General features: G+C 39.4%; 1 protein-coding gene across 2 annotated transcripts in view; it reads right to left on the bottom strand.

Annotated features, from left to right (window-relative positions):
* Nucleotides 1–668: 668 nt before the first annotated feature.
* Nucleotides 669–15,419, bottom strand: part of ZNF565 (zinc finger protein 565) — a 31,686-nt gene continuing 16,935 nt past the window's right edge. Inside the window, exons 3-6 of one of the 2 annotated variants that reach the window (XM_022586357.2) lie at nt 12,995–13,068; nt 9,381–9,507; nt 8,628–8,723; nt 669–2,474 (exon numbers count right to left, since the gene is read on the bottom strand). In XM_022586357.2, the coding sequence (XP_022442065.2) occupies nt 1,204–2,474; nt 8,628–8,723; nt 9,381–9,507; nt 12,995–13,068 (1,568 nt within the window). In that variant the 3' untranslated portion in view covers nt 669–1,203. The other variant, XM_089902259.1, reaches the window with a different exon arrangement.

Raw genomic sequence — 15,419 nt, 5'->3', positions numbered from 1 at the left:
GTTGTGGCGCATGGGCTTAGTTGCTCCACGGCACGTGGGATCTTCCCAGATCAGGGCTCGAACCTGTATACCCTGCATTGGCAGGTGAACTCCTAACCACCACGCCACCAGGAAAGTCCCACGGGCCTCTCACTGTTGTGGCCTCTCCCGATGCAGAGCACAGGCTCCGGATGTGCAGGGTCAGCGGCCATGGCTCACGGGCCCAGCCACTCCACGGCACGTGGGATCTTCTCAGACCAGGGCACGAACCCACGTCCCCTGCATCGGCAGGCGGACTCCCAACCACTGCGCCACCAGGGAAGCCCCCAAAGCCCCTACCTTTAATCCTTGGGTTCTGACAGGAGTACAGCTTTGGTTACACTGAACTGGTTTTGATATGCAGAATTCACTGCCATTCATTTCTAGTTTGTAATTTTAGTTTGATTCTCTTGAAGTTATACTTGGAGGTGGTTTTAGATTCCTAAATGGGCAGATTTCTTTCAGCTGCTCTTCTGTTAATTTCTACTCTTCAAAATTTACAACCTTTTAAATGAAGATCTTCTCATAATACCTATACTTTACTACTGTTTTTCAGAATGAATTATCCTAACAAGTGGTTTTGAAGGCTTCGGATATTTGATACATTCATAAGGCCCTCCTCTCACATGAACTCCTTAACAGTAATACTGTTATTAATTAATGACAATAGTATTTATTGAGCATAGGCTTTATATAAAATATCTGACAATCTTCACATAAACTCTATTAGGTACATATAATTATCACTGCTTAAAAATAAGTAAACTGAGGAACACAGACATTGCATAATTTACCCAATGTTATACAGTCAGTAATTGCTGGAAGTGAGATAATGTTAAGTAAGGTACATGGCGAAAGGCACAGTCACAAAATGTTTTAATAGGGTCATTTTCTATTAGGAATTCTCAGAAGTTTAACATATTTTGAGTGGTAACAGGAGGCTCTTCTATATTCATATTAATTTTTTTTCAGTGTAAGATCTCTGATGCTTAGTAAACAGTGAGTGTGAGGCAAAAAGAATTCCCATGTTTATTGAATTTTCTTCTGGTATGAGTTACCTGATGTTCCATAATGGAGGTGACAAATGAAGGTTCTCTGACAATAATTACATTATGCATTATCTAATACTGAGTCAGGCATGAATTCCACATAAAGGCTTTCCTACATCCCTAACATTAAGGCTTTCTAGCCAGTATGAATTCTGTAGTGTTCAATGAGCTGTGAGCCAAGAATAAAGGCCTGCCCACATTCTCTACATTCATAAGGTTTGATACCAGGATGAATTCTCTGATGTTCAGTAAGCTGTGAACTACGAATAAAGGCCATTCCACATTCCCTACATTGATAGGGTTTCTCACAAGTGTGAATCCGCTGATGATGAGTCAGTTGTGAAACACGAATAAAGGCTTTCCCACATTCCTTACATTCGTAGGGTTTGTCGCCTGTATGAATTCTTTGATGCTGAATAAGGTACGAACTACGACTAAAGGCCTTCCCACAATCTTTACACTCATAGGGTCTGTCACCTGTATGAACTCTCTGATGTCGTGTAAGCTGTGCGTGCTGTCTAAAGGCCTTCCCGCATTCTTTACATTCGTAGGGTTTCTCCCCAGAATGAATTCTTTGATGTCGAGTAACTTCTGAGCTATGAATAAAGCCCTTGCCACACTCCTTACATTCATAGGGTTTCTCCCCAGTATGAATCCTCTGATGCACAGTAAGCTGTGAATGCTGTCTAAAGGCTTTCCCACATTCTTTACACTGATAGGGTCTAGCACCTGTATGAATTCTCCGATGAACAGTAAGTTGCGAGCCGCGAATAAAAGCCTTGCCACAGTCTTTACATACGTAGGGTTTCTCACCTGTATGAGTTCTATGATGCAGAATAAGTTGTGAGTGCTGTCTAAAGGTCTTTCCACATTCTTTACATTCATAGGGTTTGACACCAGTATGAAGTCTCTGATGTAGAATAAGTTCTGAAGTACGACCAAAGGTCTTCCCACACTCCTTACAGTCATAAGGTTTCTCACCTGTATGAATTCTCTGATGTTGAACAAGGTGAGAGGTACGACTGAAGGCTTTCCCACATTCCTTACATTCAAAGGGCTTTTCACCCGTATGAGTTTTCTGGTGTTGAATAAGGTGTGAGCCACGGCTAAATGCTTTCCCACATTCATTACATTCAATCAGTTTCTCACCAGTCTCATTGCTGGGATGTAGGGTGAGGGATGTATGATGCTCAAAAGCGGGCATGTTTCCATAGGTGATTTTCACTTGCTTGAAAGAGCACTCATGATTTACTTGTTGTTTTTCAAACTGGCTTTTGTATGCCCAGTCATCTCTAAAACTGGAGCCCTCAAAAGCACAGCATGTAAGGCTTTCCATCAGCTCCCAATCGAATGACTCTACTTCAAAGATATCTTTTTGTAGAAATTTATCACACCTGGACTCCAAGTCTGAAAAATAAAAAAAAAGTAAATACAACTTGTTCTCTTCTTCTAAGAGAAATTTAAAAATTCTACAGGAGACTAGAGAGACAAAATGAAAATAATAACTGTAATAGGTGAATTGCTTCTATAAGTCTCAAATATTGCTGTGCAATTTCTGAAAAGCACATGAAAGCACAAATATGATAAGAGCTCATATGGTGCCAGAAAGGGGCAAGAAAACAAATTAAGCCAGTGGTTCTCACGTTTGATAGAGATCAGAATCATCCAGGAAGCCTTGTAACAAAACAAATGTCCAAACAGCACCCCACACTGAATCAAAATCTACAGGAGTAGGGCCAAGACATGTGTATACATACATATCTACACATATTTTAAAAGTAATATATATATATTTTAATTGAAGATTCACATAATATAAAATTTCCCATTTAACCATTTTAAAGTGTACAATTCCATGGTTTGCAGTACATTCCCAGTGTCCTGCAATCATTGTCACTATCTTCTAATTCCAGAACACTCTCATCACCCCAAATGGAAACTCTGTGCTACAGACTCACAGACATAGAGGACAGACTTGTGGTTGCCAAGGGGGCGGGGGGGGGCGGGGGAGGGCTGGATTGGGAGTTTGGGACTAGAAGATGTGAACTATTATATATAGAATGCATCAACAACAAGGTCCTATTGTATAGCACAGCAAACCATATTCAATATCCGAATTAAACCATAATGGAAAAGAATATGAAAAAGAATGTGTGTGTGTGTATATATATGTATATATGTGTGTGTATATATATATATATATATATAATATATATGTAAATCACTTTGCTGTATAGCAGAAACTAACACAATATTGTAAATCAACTATACTTCAATTTAAAAAAAATAAAAAATAAACCCTGTGCCCATTAAGCAGCCACTCCCCATTCCTCATTCCTGCCAGCCCCTGGCAATCACTAATGGCAGAGAAACACTAATTCTGTCCCTGTGAATTTGCCTATTCAGGGCATTTCATACAAATAAGGCATCTATATTTTTAGCACTTTCTACCATATGATGCTGATGTCAGTCAAAATGAAAATCTCTGCTTAAACTTTTTCACAGCCTCCCCACTGCACTTAGAATAAATTCTAAATTCAATGCCATGGTTCACAGGTTCTTGGCAAAGCAGGTCCCTGCTTGTCTCTGTTGTCCTTCTGTTGCTCTATCTCCACCAAGGACAATGCATCTTCATATTGAATACTCTCCCCTTTCCTCCCTATGTAACAAACCACAGCCCTCCTTTGAGTATCTAGAATAAATGTAGGTCTTTTCCATCTTAGACCTCTCATCAGGTTCTTCTATCTATTGGGAATCCTGTCCTGGGCCCTTTGTATGGCTGCTTTTCTCTTTAGGTTTCAGATTAAAACTCATACTTTCAAAAAGCTCTCAGCCTGATAACCCTAAACGTATACTTTGATTCTCTTTCCCACAACGTGTCCTATTGTCATAACACTTTCATCAGTTGTACTTAAGAGTTTCATTTACTTACTCATCTGTTGATTTGTTTTTTTACCTCCCCAAAGGCAGAAATAAAGCCTTTTTCACTAGCCGTTGTCACCAAATCCTAGCACGTAGTAGCAATAACGGATTGCTTGATGAATAAATATTGGATTCTGGAGACAGACCAATGGAACTCAATAGAAAGGCCAGAAATAGACTAAAGTTTATATGGAAACTGAATTTATTATAAAGGTGGTATCTCAAAGGAGAAAAGAATAGTTTTTATAATAAATAATGTTGGGATTAGTCATTTGGAAAAAGATAAAATTAGATCCATATGTTATACCACCGTATACCAGAATAAACTCTGAATACAGTTTTAATGTTAAAAGAAAACAGAAGCCATACAAAAACTGGAAGGAAATGTGGTAGATTACTTTATAATCCAGGTATAGGGAAACCTTCTAAATAATGACTCAAAATCCAAAAGCATCAAAAGACTGATAAATTCCATTATGTAAAGGTGAAAAACAAAACAAAAAACTTGCACACGAACAAAAAACACCAAAAGCAAAGTCAAAAGACAAGTGACAGAGAAAATATTTGAAACTTATATCATAGATAATGGGATGATCTTCACAATTTATAAAAGACTCTTAAAAATTAAGAAATGCCCTTGAAAAGTAACATAACAATTACCAGCTGATCCAGCAATTTCATTCCTAGGTATATACCCCAAAGAAGTGAAAACAGGGAGTCAAACAGATACTTGTACACCAAGGCTCAGAGCAGCATTATTCACAATAGCCAAAAGACAGAAAGAACCCAAGTGTCCATCAACAGAGGAATGAATAAACAAAATGTGGTATATACATACAATGGAATGTTATTCAGTCTTAAAAAGGAATTAAATTCTGATAAATGAATGAACCTAAAACTACATATTGCATGACTACATTTACATGAGATACCTAGAATTGTCAAATTCATAGAGACAAAGTAGAAAAGATGTAACAAGGGGCAGGGCGGAGGGGAAAGTAGAGAGTTATTGTTTAATAGGTACAGAGTTTCTGTTTGGGATGATGAATAAGTTCTGGAAATGGATAGTGATAATGGCTGCACGACATTGTGAATATATATACAACCTGAAGGTGTTCCCAAATGGCCAAAGCTTTCCCAATAAGCAATTTGAACAGCAGAATAAACAATGATATTTTTGGACTATAACTCATAGAATACATAAATAAATAGCCCATACTGATAGAAACAAATCTTTGAATAAATAGATGAATGGGAAAGGGAGTAGGGAGAGCCCTTCCTTACAGAAGAATTCCAATTAATAAACGCAGAAGCAATAAGGGACATAGAAAATCAACACAAGGCAACACTATTGTATTGTTACAGACAAGATCCACCAATGGATACTAAAACCAGTGGGCAAAATGAGGAGAAACAGCATATAGTTGCAAAGTATCTCCCTCCAAGATAATTACCACTTACAGTCGTAAAGTACTAACTTTACAGGAGAGAAACATGAGAGACACCTTAACCAAGGTGATCAAGGTTAACACTACCAGTAAAAAGCCATATTACCATCAGGCAACCCCTGATATGATGCATAGAGAAGGACACAACATCACTTCTGTGGTATTCCTGTCAAAGATGCATAATCTCAATCTAACTGTGAGAAAATATCAAGCAAACACAAGTGAGAGACATTCTCCAAAAGAGTACTCATCAAAAGGATCAAAGTCATGAAAGACAGAGCAATTGTCACAGATTGGAGGATACTAAGGAGACAAAACAACTTAATGCAATGTGGGATCCCAGACTGGATCCTGGTATAGAAGGAGGACATCAGGGGAAAAACTGATAAAATTCTAATAAGATCTGTAGATTAGTTAATAGTATAACACCAATGTTAACTTCCTGGTTTTGATAACTGTACTATGGTTACATAAAATGTTAACATTTGGAAGCTGAGTGAAGGGTATATGGGAATTCTCTGTAATTTTGCAAATTTTCTATAAGTCTAAACTAGAATGATTTCAAAATATTTTTTAAAAAAACTTTACTAAAAAGAAAAAATTATATTTCAGTCGCGGGCCTCTCACTGTTGTGGCCTCTCCCGTTGTGGAGCACAGGCTCCGGACGCGCAGGCCCAGAGGCCATGGCTCACGGGCCCAGCCGCTCCGTGGCATGTGGGATCCTCCCGGACCGGGGCACGAACCCGTGTCCCCTGCATCGGCAGGCGGACTCTCAAACACTGCACCACCAGGGAAGCCCCCTAAGCACATTTCTTAAAGTCAAGTTAAAGACTATTCTATTACAAAGCAATAGGATGTACAACTTCAAAATTGCTTAAAGGTAGAAAGGGTAATAAAATGTGAGGAAGGGCTTCCCTAGTGGCGCAGTGGTTGAGAGTCCGCCTGCCGAAGCAGGGGACACGGGTTCGTGCCCCGGTCAGGGAAGATCCCACATGCCGCGGAGCGGCTGGGCCCGTGAGCCATGGCCGCTGAGCCTGCACGTCCGGAGCCTGTGCTCCGCAACGGGAGGGGCCACAACAGTGAGAGGCCCGCGTACTGCAAAAAAAAAAAAAAAAAAAAAGACAAAGAAAAAAATAATGTGAGCAAAACAGGAATAGCTAGAAATAAAGAGAATGAGGAACAGAAAATATAAGATAAAATGGGAGGAGTAAGAACAGACACATGAATGATCACAATGAGAATGGATTAAATTCTATTAAAGTCAAGGACTCTCAGATTGATTAAAAAAGGAAACTCTAATTCTGATTATAATGGACACTTAAAATGGCAATAATTTTTAAAAAAGGATAAGCAAAGATACACCATAATTTTTTAAACTAACAAAAACAGGGCATTTTATACTAATATCAGAAAAAATAGAATTCAAGGTTAAATGCCACTAAGTGGCAAAATGAAGGATGGACTGTACTGATAAAAATACAATTTGCAACAAGGATCTATATTTCATCTTTATAAAAATGTAATATGTAGTAGCAAAATATATAATACAATTAAGAGCTCTCAGAATTTGATAGTGGAAGTACAGAGAAAGTTAAAAGGACATACAGACTCTGAATCACATAATCAAAAGGGTTATAGTTAAAGAGGTGAATGCCCCATCCAAAGGACACTAGTTTTAAATATATGTGGAACATTTTCCAAAATTGGAACAACTTGACTTAATGACAACATTGGAAGAGAAAAGGCAGTGGAATGAGTTCTTCTTTGGGCTGAGAGAAGATTCTTGCCAACACAGAATTCCATACTCAGTGAAAATATCCTACAAGAAAAAAGGTAGAATAAAGACATTTTCATGTGGTCAAAAGCTGACAGAATTTGTCAACAGCAGACCTACACAAAAGGAAATATTAAGGGTGTTCTTCAGATAGAGAAAAAATGATCCCAGATGAAAATAAATGACAACAATACAGAGAAGTCATGAGGTAGTAACATAACTAAGTATTCAAAGGCTCCATTTCTGTCCAGCAAGTGCCAGTTACAAATACTTACTAACACTTTTTTAGTGGTCACTATTGCCTGGCATTGTTCTGGGCATCTTCACATACTAACTCATAAAAAAGCCACACTAACTACATGACTACATGAGGAAGGCACTTTTTTTTTTTTTTGCGGTACGCGGGCCTCTCACTGCTGTGGCCTCTCCCGTTGCGGAGCACAGGCTCCGGACGCACAGGCTCCGGACGCGCAGGCTCAGTGGCCATGGCTCACGGGCCTAGCTGCTCGGCGGCATGTGGGATCTTCCCGAACCCGTGTCCCCTGCATTGGCAGGCGGACTCTCAACCACTGCGCCACCAGGGAAGCCCCAGGAAGGCACTATTTTTAATCTCATTTTCAGAGGAGAAAACTGAAGCACAGAGAATTTAAGTAACTTACTTAAACTCACAGATCTAGTAAGTGGCAGAGCCAGGATTTGAACTCAGAAAACCTGATTCCAGGGACTTCCCTGGTGGTCCAGTGGTTAAGCATCCGCCTCCCAATGCAGGGGACGCAGGTTCAATCCCTGGTTGGGGAACTAAGATCCCACATGCTGCGTGGCAACTAAGCCCATGCACTGCAACTACTGAGCCCTCACACTCTGCAGCCCACACACCACAACTAGGGAGAAGCCTGCACGCCATAACGAAAGATCCCTCATGCCGCAACTAAGACCCGATGCAGCCAAATAAATTAAAAAAAAAAAAATCTGATTCCAGAGTATTCCCTCAGCCACTACACATCCTTACCTCTCAAAAGTTAAGAGAATAAATGAATTGCTGAATTAGGTGAAGTGAAAAGCTGTTTTAAGAAAATAAATACTCTTTAAGGAATGAAGACACTTGCAGAAAAAAGGATCCAAACTCCAGGTAAAATGGCTGCCACCGGAAAGGGGCACATTCCTTTTTGAAATGAGAAGAAAACATAAGAGAAGAAAGAACAGAGAGGAATTAATGGGGATAAAGGCAAGGTTCCCTTGGAAGCTGATGCTGGCAAGGTCTTTGTTCTTCATGGCTTCACGTCTCAGGCTTTTATTCCTCAGTTTTTGGTAGGGCTTTGAGGGAGTTTCCTGACAATAAGTTATTGTTATGAGTTGACTCACCTGCTGGGCCATTATTCCCAGTGACCTCACCCCATTGGATCAGCCCTCACTCACCTGGGCACCATGGTCCTGTCATATCATTTACAACCATCCAGGGTTCTTTCCCTTGCTCCAGTAAGGAGATGACATCGGGCTTAGAAAGGGAAAGTCCTGTTTATAGGAAAAGAAATGGGGCATGATCGTGCTGTTTCCAAATTCAAACCCAGTCTCTTGGTTGCTAAGGAAGAGAGGCAATTACATAAAGGAAGGTGTGAAGGTTGTCCAAAGGATGGGAAGGTGGAGGTGCCAATGGCACTACCCATTTCTACTTCAACAAAGCACAGAACAATTCCCTTGAAGACAGAGAACAGAAACTTAGCCAGAAACTTGTAAGTCTTCCCAGAAATTCACCATGAAGAAACCAGAAATTTTATTCTCCATTTGCCCTCTCCCTCTCCCCAATCCATTCCTCGCTACTCTTGGCCCTGCTATGTGCCTAGCTGTGCCCCAGACAGCTTACCTGTAAGGACTGTATTACCCTGGTCCTATCATATCTCATTGGGTTTGGTAGATGGAAAGCATCAATGGACAGGAAGACAGTTCAGGATATTTCTTGTCCCTCTCGCTCCCTCCTTTGACCCAGGAGTTCTGCAGGTAGCTACAGTGGCTACCAGCTGGCCCTTCTCCATGGCTCTAGCTCTCACTATCTTCTGGTGGCAGTGTTTCCTCTCTTTACCCCCTCCAGCCGAAGGTGGTAACAGCCTCCCACTGTTGTAGTCCCTGGGAGCCTTGTTTCCTGGCTGGTCCTGTATTATACAATGTCCTTACCTAGTGAGACCAAGTTACTGAAGTTCTCCAAAGTTACATCCTTGTACAAGTCCTTCTGGGCAGGTTCCAGGCACTTCCATTCTTCCTGAGAGAACTCTATGGCCACATCCCTAAATGTCACCAATCCCTGAAACAATAAACCCATGCACTATTAGTAAATGAAATGACTTTTAGTTTTTAAATTGATTACAAAAATTTTCAAAATACACAAAAGTACAGAGAATAGTATAATGAGCCCCCATGAATCCATCACTCTGCTTCAGTAACTTAACAAGACCTTGCAAATCTTGTTTTAGGTCTTCCTTTCCATTTTTTACCCCTGGTATATTTTGAGGCAAATCCCACATACCAAACATAGTATTTCACCCACAAATACTTTAGTATCTAATAGATTAGGCTTTTTAAAAAAGGCATAATAACCAGAATATCACTATCACACTTAATAAAATTAACAATAATTTCCTAATAACCAGATCAAGTTTCAGATTGCCCCAATTTTCTCAAAAGTGATTTTTGACAGTAGGCTTGTTCAAATCAGGATTCAAACAAAATCCACCCCTTGCAATTAGTTTATAGATTTCCTAAAGTCTCTCAAATCTCTTATAGCACCCACAGACCCTTTAAAAATTTTTATGGCTGTTTATCCATTAAACAAACATTTGAATCAGTAGCATTTCCCATATTCTGGATTTGGCTGATCATATCTTCATGGTATACTTTAACATGTTTCTCTACTTCCATATTTTTTAGGGGACATAAATATGTCAGAGGTCGTACTGTGTACTTCCTATAGCATCCCCTTAGGAAGCACATAATGACTGGTTTTCTCATTTTTAGTCAGGTTGAAATTCATGCAGCTGGGGGAAACCCCAGGAGAAAAATTAAAGTGTGCCGAATTTGAGAATACTCCTAGCTGCAAAACCTCTCTGAAGAAAGGCATCTTCTACCAGCTCCCTAAGGACTACCACATATTAAATTAAACCAGCCAAGATAATTTCATGGGAAAAGATTAGTCTTTTTAACAAATAGTGCTGGAATAAGTGGATATCCATATGCAAAGAATGAAGTTGGACCCCACATCACACTATATATAAAAATTAACTCAAAATAATTGTAGATCTAAATGTAAAAGCTAAAACCATAAAACTCTTAGAAGAAAACATAGGAGTATATCTTCACAGCCTTGGTCAGGCAGGGGTTTCTTAGATATGGCACCAGACACAAAAAAGAAACAAAAAGAACAAGAAGATAAAATAAACTTCATCAAAATTTAAAGCTTTTGTTTTGCAAATAATTTCATCAAGAAAGTGAAATTCCAACCCACAAAACTGGGAGAAAATATGTGCAAATTGTTTATCTGATAAGGGACTTGAATCCAGAATATATAAAAACTCTCACAACTCAGTAATAAAAAAGATAACCTAATTATGAACCAGCCAAAGAATTTGAAGAGATTTCTCCAAAGAAAATATACAAATGGCCAATAAGCACATGAAAAGATGTTCAACATCACTAATCATTAGGGAAATGCAAATCAAAACCACAATAAGATGCCACTTCACATCCACTGGGATGGCTATTATGAAAACAAAACAAAACAAAACTCCCAAAAAACACATATTGGTGAAGATGTGGAGAAACTGGAACTCTCTTACGTTGCTGGTAGGAATGTAAAATGGGGTAGCCACTTTGGAAAACGGTTTTGACAGTTCCTCAAAATGTTAAACATAGGGTTAACATGTTACCCAGAAATTCCACTCCTAAGTATACAGAAATGAAAACATATGTCTACCTAAAAACATTGGCATATACCAATGCTTATAGCAGCATTATTCATGATAGCCAAAAAGTAGAAGCAACTCAAATATCCAGACTGATGAACTGCTGAACCAAATGTGGTCTATACATATCCATGGAATATTGTTTGGTATAAAAATGAACAAAATACTGATACATGCTACATCACGGAAGCTTGAAAACATTATGTTAAGTGAAAAAAGTCACACACAAAAGATCAACTATTCAATGATTCCATTTATATTAAAAGTCCAGAAAAGGCAATTCCATAGAGACAAAGTAAATTAGTGGTTGCCGGGGATGAGGAGGGGAATTTGGGAGTGACGGCTAATGCAAACAGGATTTTTTTTGGCAGTTATGTAAATGTTTTAAAATGGTTTGTGCTGATGGTTGCACAGCTCTGCAAATATACTAGAAAACCACTGAACTATATACTTACATGGGTGTATTTCATTGTATGTGAATTATATATATGTACAATAAAGCTGTTAATGTTATTGAAGACTTTCATTAATGCTGGTTAAATCTATCAATATATACCACATTAGAAATTAAAAGAGATAAATTTTAAAAATTATTAATTTATTCAAATAACTAATAATAAACCTGTTACATGTTAACATAAATAACACACATTTTATGAAAAATAACTTTGTAAAAATAAAAAAAATTTAGTAGCACTGTTTACATTTTTGCAAATCTCTTTAATGACTGGCTGAATGAAAGAGTTAGATTTTCACATCTTCTGTATTCAATCTGTTGGCCAACTTAATTTAATTTAATTTTACTTTTTGGCTGCACCATGTGGCTTGCAGAATCTCAGTTCTCCACCCAGGGACGGAACCCAGGCCACAGCAGTGAAAGCCAGGAATCCTAACCACTAGGTCACCAGGGAACTCCCCAATCTGTTGGGATAACACATTTCATATAGCTTCTGGGAAACTCCAGTGTACACTCATTAGAGTTGTGAGTTAAAAAGGCAAATAATGTGTTAGTATTATTATTATAAAAGTAATTTTGACCCCTAGACCTCCTGAAAGGGTCTCAAAGTCTTCCTGGACCACACTTTAAGAACTGCTGACCTAGTGCTACACAATTTAATGTGAATAACTTGAAATCACATTGTGTTGAGCGAAAAAATATGGTAAAAAATATAGAGAATATGACACCTGTACATCAAATTTAAAAATGAAAAACTCAACAGTATACTGTTCAGCAGCATTCATATATGGTAAATTATAAGAATCAAAGTGCTAACGAACACAAAATTAAAAGTAGTCATTAACATTGGTGAGGTGGTAATACGGTATGTGAAGGGATGTGGAAAGGGATAAGGGTTGCTTAGATGGTACATTAAACAAATATATCAACCCATTTTATTATTCTTTATACCATATATATGTTATAGACACGTTTTTGTATGTATTTTTCAATACTGTGAAATGTTTTATGATTTTTAAAGAGGGGGTGATATTTTAAAATAGAAGAAAAAAAGGAAACTACTTGGATTAATGGAAAAGATCAAAGTTATCTTATCTTTGGCTCTATTCAACCATGGTTCTGATAAGGGCGGCTCTCAAATTTCTCTCAGGAGAATATATTTCTGCTCCATTGGTGCTCTGGTAAGAACACTGTGCACGTATGGGAACACTTGGAGAAGAGAGGGCCACAAAGGGAGGTGAGGCATCACTGCTCATTCTCTGCAATGGAGGAACTGGGAGCAGGTTACTGAATGGGGCTCAGCCAGACAGGGAAGTCTCAGGATAAAGAACACAGATGTTGATATTATTTCAAGGATAGAGGAAACTTCAACTTACCTGGGTCATGGCTTTTAGAACTACCTGTCCTGCTTGGATTTCTTTAGATTCTTCTCTTGAACAAGTGCAGAGTCCTGAAAAAAAAAAACAAACAAAACAGAGTAGGGGGAGAAGGGGCAAATCTCATAAACCGAGCTTGCCTCAGCACGCCTAATAGATGAGCTTAAAACAACTGTACTTCCAGGGTCCCTGCTCTGCTTCCTTTGCTCTCCCCTTGTCCCACCACACAACACTAATGCCAAGAACTACTGAGTTAACAAAACCCAGCCCCTTCCTAAACCATAAGGAAACTGAAAGATGGATTCAAGGCAGATGTGCTTCGGCACTGACATAGAATCCAAGCACGTTAGCAGGAGGGATTCTGGCCGGGACAGTCCCTACCTTGTTGATGCTAATGTACACCCTAGATGAGGCCTAGACAGCTCCCAGCTAGCTGTACCAAGCAGACCTTCCTTTGCAGCTGCAGCAAGGAGGATCACAACTCAGACTCACTCAGACTTTACCCCTTAAAGATGAGGACGGTACCTACAGGCTAGGAGCAGAGCATACCTGTGCAGGCCAAACCTTGTAAAAAAGACAACCCTTAAACAAAGTTTTCCAGCTTCTCTGGGTTCAACAGGCAGAACCGCTTGGGTACCTCCCCGGCTCCACATTCGCCTTCTAAGTTCAAAAAGGGCCACGCCATCCATATGAGAGGCTTCGTCAAAGCCTCCAGCCCCAGCTGGACTTATCACACAGGAGCAAAAAAACCCACAGTAATACAGGCATCTTACAAGCATACCTACACATCCAGAGTATTGACCTGAGTGGGAACTCAATTTCTAGAAGCTTCTTGGCCCAGCAATCCTTATTTTCCACATAAGCCCTCTCTACTGCTTTCCTGAAAAACATCACTTCCTCTCTGGCTGACAACTGCTGAGGCTGGTGGAGAACGGCCTACTTTAAGATAATGAGAACTCAGGGGTTTTTTAAGGAAGGTAGTAGGCTGGTTCTAATTACAGGTGCAAGGAGCACCCACGCTTTTTTTTTTTTTTTAATACTGTGATTTATCATCAGGTACTTTATTCTCTTGGCCACTTTGCAGTCATGCTAGAAGTTTCCAGAATCCTTAGTGCATATGGTGTGCAAGAGAGTCAAAAAGTAAGAAAAGAAAACTCCTCCCTGGAGAGTGAAGTCTAGAGAAATGCAGGCCAGAAAGGTGTAAGGAGTTATTCTAGAGGCTGCTGCCGCTAAGGCCATTGGTATCAACTGGATAGATCTCAATAGTACTAAGAAGAACCAAACTGATCAACAGATACGTGAGGAAGTCAGACGCACGGAATAGTAGGACATTTCACACACAAAGGACAAATAAACCAAGAGTTAATTTTGGCTACCAAACTGCAATTTGGTTTTCTAGGTCATTTTCCCCCAACTATTTAAAAAGAAACACTAGTGCTACACATATGCAACTTTAAGATGTTGTATTCTCCTATCAAGTTGCACTGAGAAGCAAGTTAAATAAGCCCCTCTTACTGCCGTCCACCTGCAGAGACGTCACATCCATTTTCTTTGATTTCCATTGGCAACAGCGGGAAATAATTCCAATAGTGAAGTAAGCAGCCAGACTGCCTTGCTGAGTTCCCATGGTGGGGAGGGGTGCCGTCAGAAGGAAGACTAGTTAAATCATTGGGGGCTGGTGTCAAGGAAAATTTCCTGTAAGTTACAGAATATGATTTGGGGCCTAAAATCAGAGGATATTAATAGGCAGAAAAGGGACAGAACAGCATTCTGAGCAAAGTGAAGAGCAGTGGCAAAAACAGTGGACCAAAAGTAGACGGCGTGTTTGGATTGCAGAGAATAACTGGGAACGACTTGTACAGTTTGGGGCAAGGATTAGACCAGTGCTGTCTTATAGAACCTTTGTGATGATGGAAATCGTCACATCTTGTACTGTCAATAATGTAGCCACTAGCCACATGTGGCTACTAAGCATTTGAAATGTGGCTAGTATGACCGAGGAACTGAATTTTTAATTTAATTTTAGTTAATCTGAATTTAAATCTAATTAATTCTAGAATCTAGAGGAAGATAATGCTTATGACATTAACTATGAGGACCAGGTCTCATCATCACCGTAAATAGTACGGGCCACAGTGGCTGAAGTATAAAGGTGACCAATGAATACTGACTGAATATATACAAGTTTGGTTTTCACCCATTAATGAATGGAAGGCTACTGAAGAATTTAAAAAAGGAAGTGAAAGGGCCAATATAGCCAGATTATTTTAGTGGAGAGGAGTAAAATTGGAGTCAGGGAGATCAGCTGAAAGGTGCCTGTACTTTCCCAAGCAAACAAAGGGCCTGACCCAAGATAGTGATAGTGGAAATGAGGATGAAGGGGATGAATTCAAGGTGTCAGAGAAGTAAAATCAACTGGTTCTGG

The sequence above is a fragment of the Delphinapterus leucas genome, chromosome 20 (assembly GCF_059928025.1).
Source record: "Delphinapterus leucas isolate spDelLeu-1000000601 "Yukka" chromosome 20, BTC_Dleu_Yukka2, whole genome shotgun sequence".
NCBI classification, from domain to species: Eukaryota; Metazoa; Chordata; class Mammalia; order Artiodactyla; family Monodontidae; genus Delphinapterus; species Delphinapterus leucas.
The sequence above is the reverse complement of the archived record's forward strand: the minus strand, read 5'-3'. Positions and strand labels throughout refer to the sequence as shown.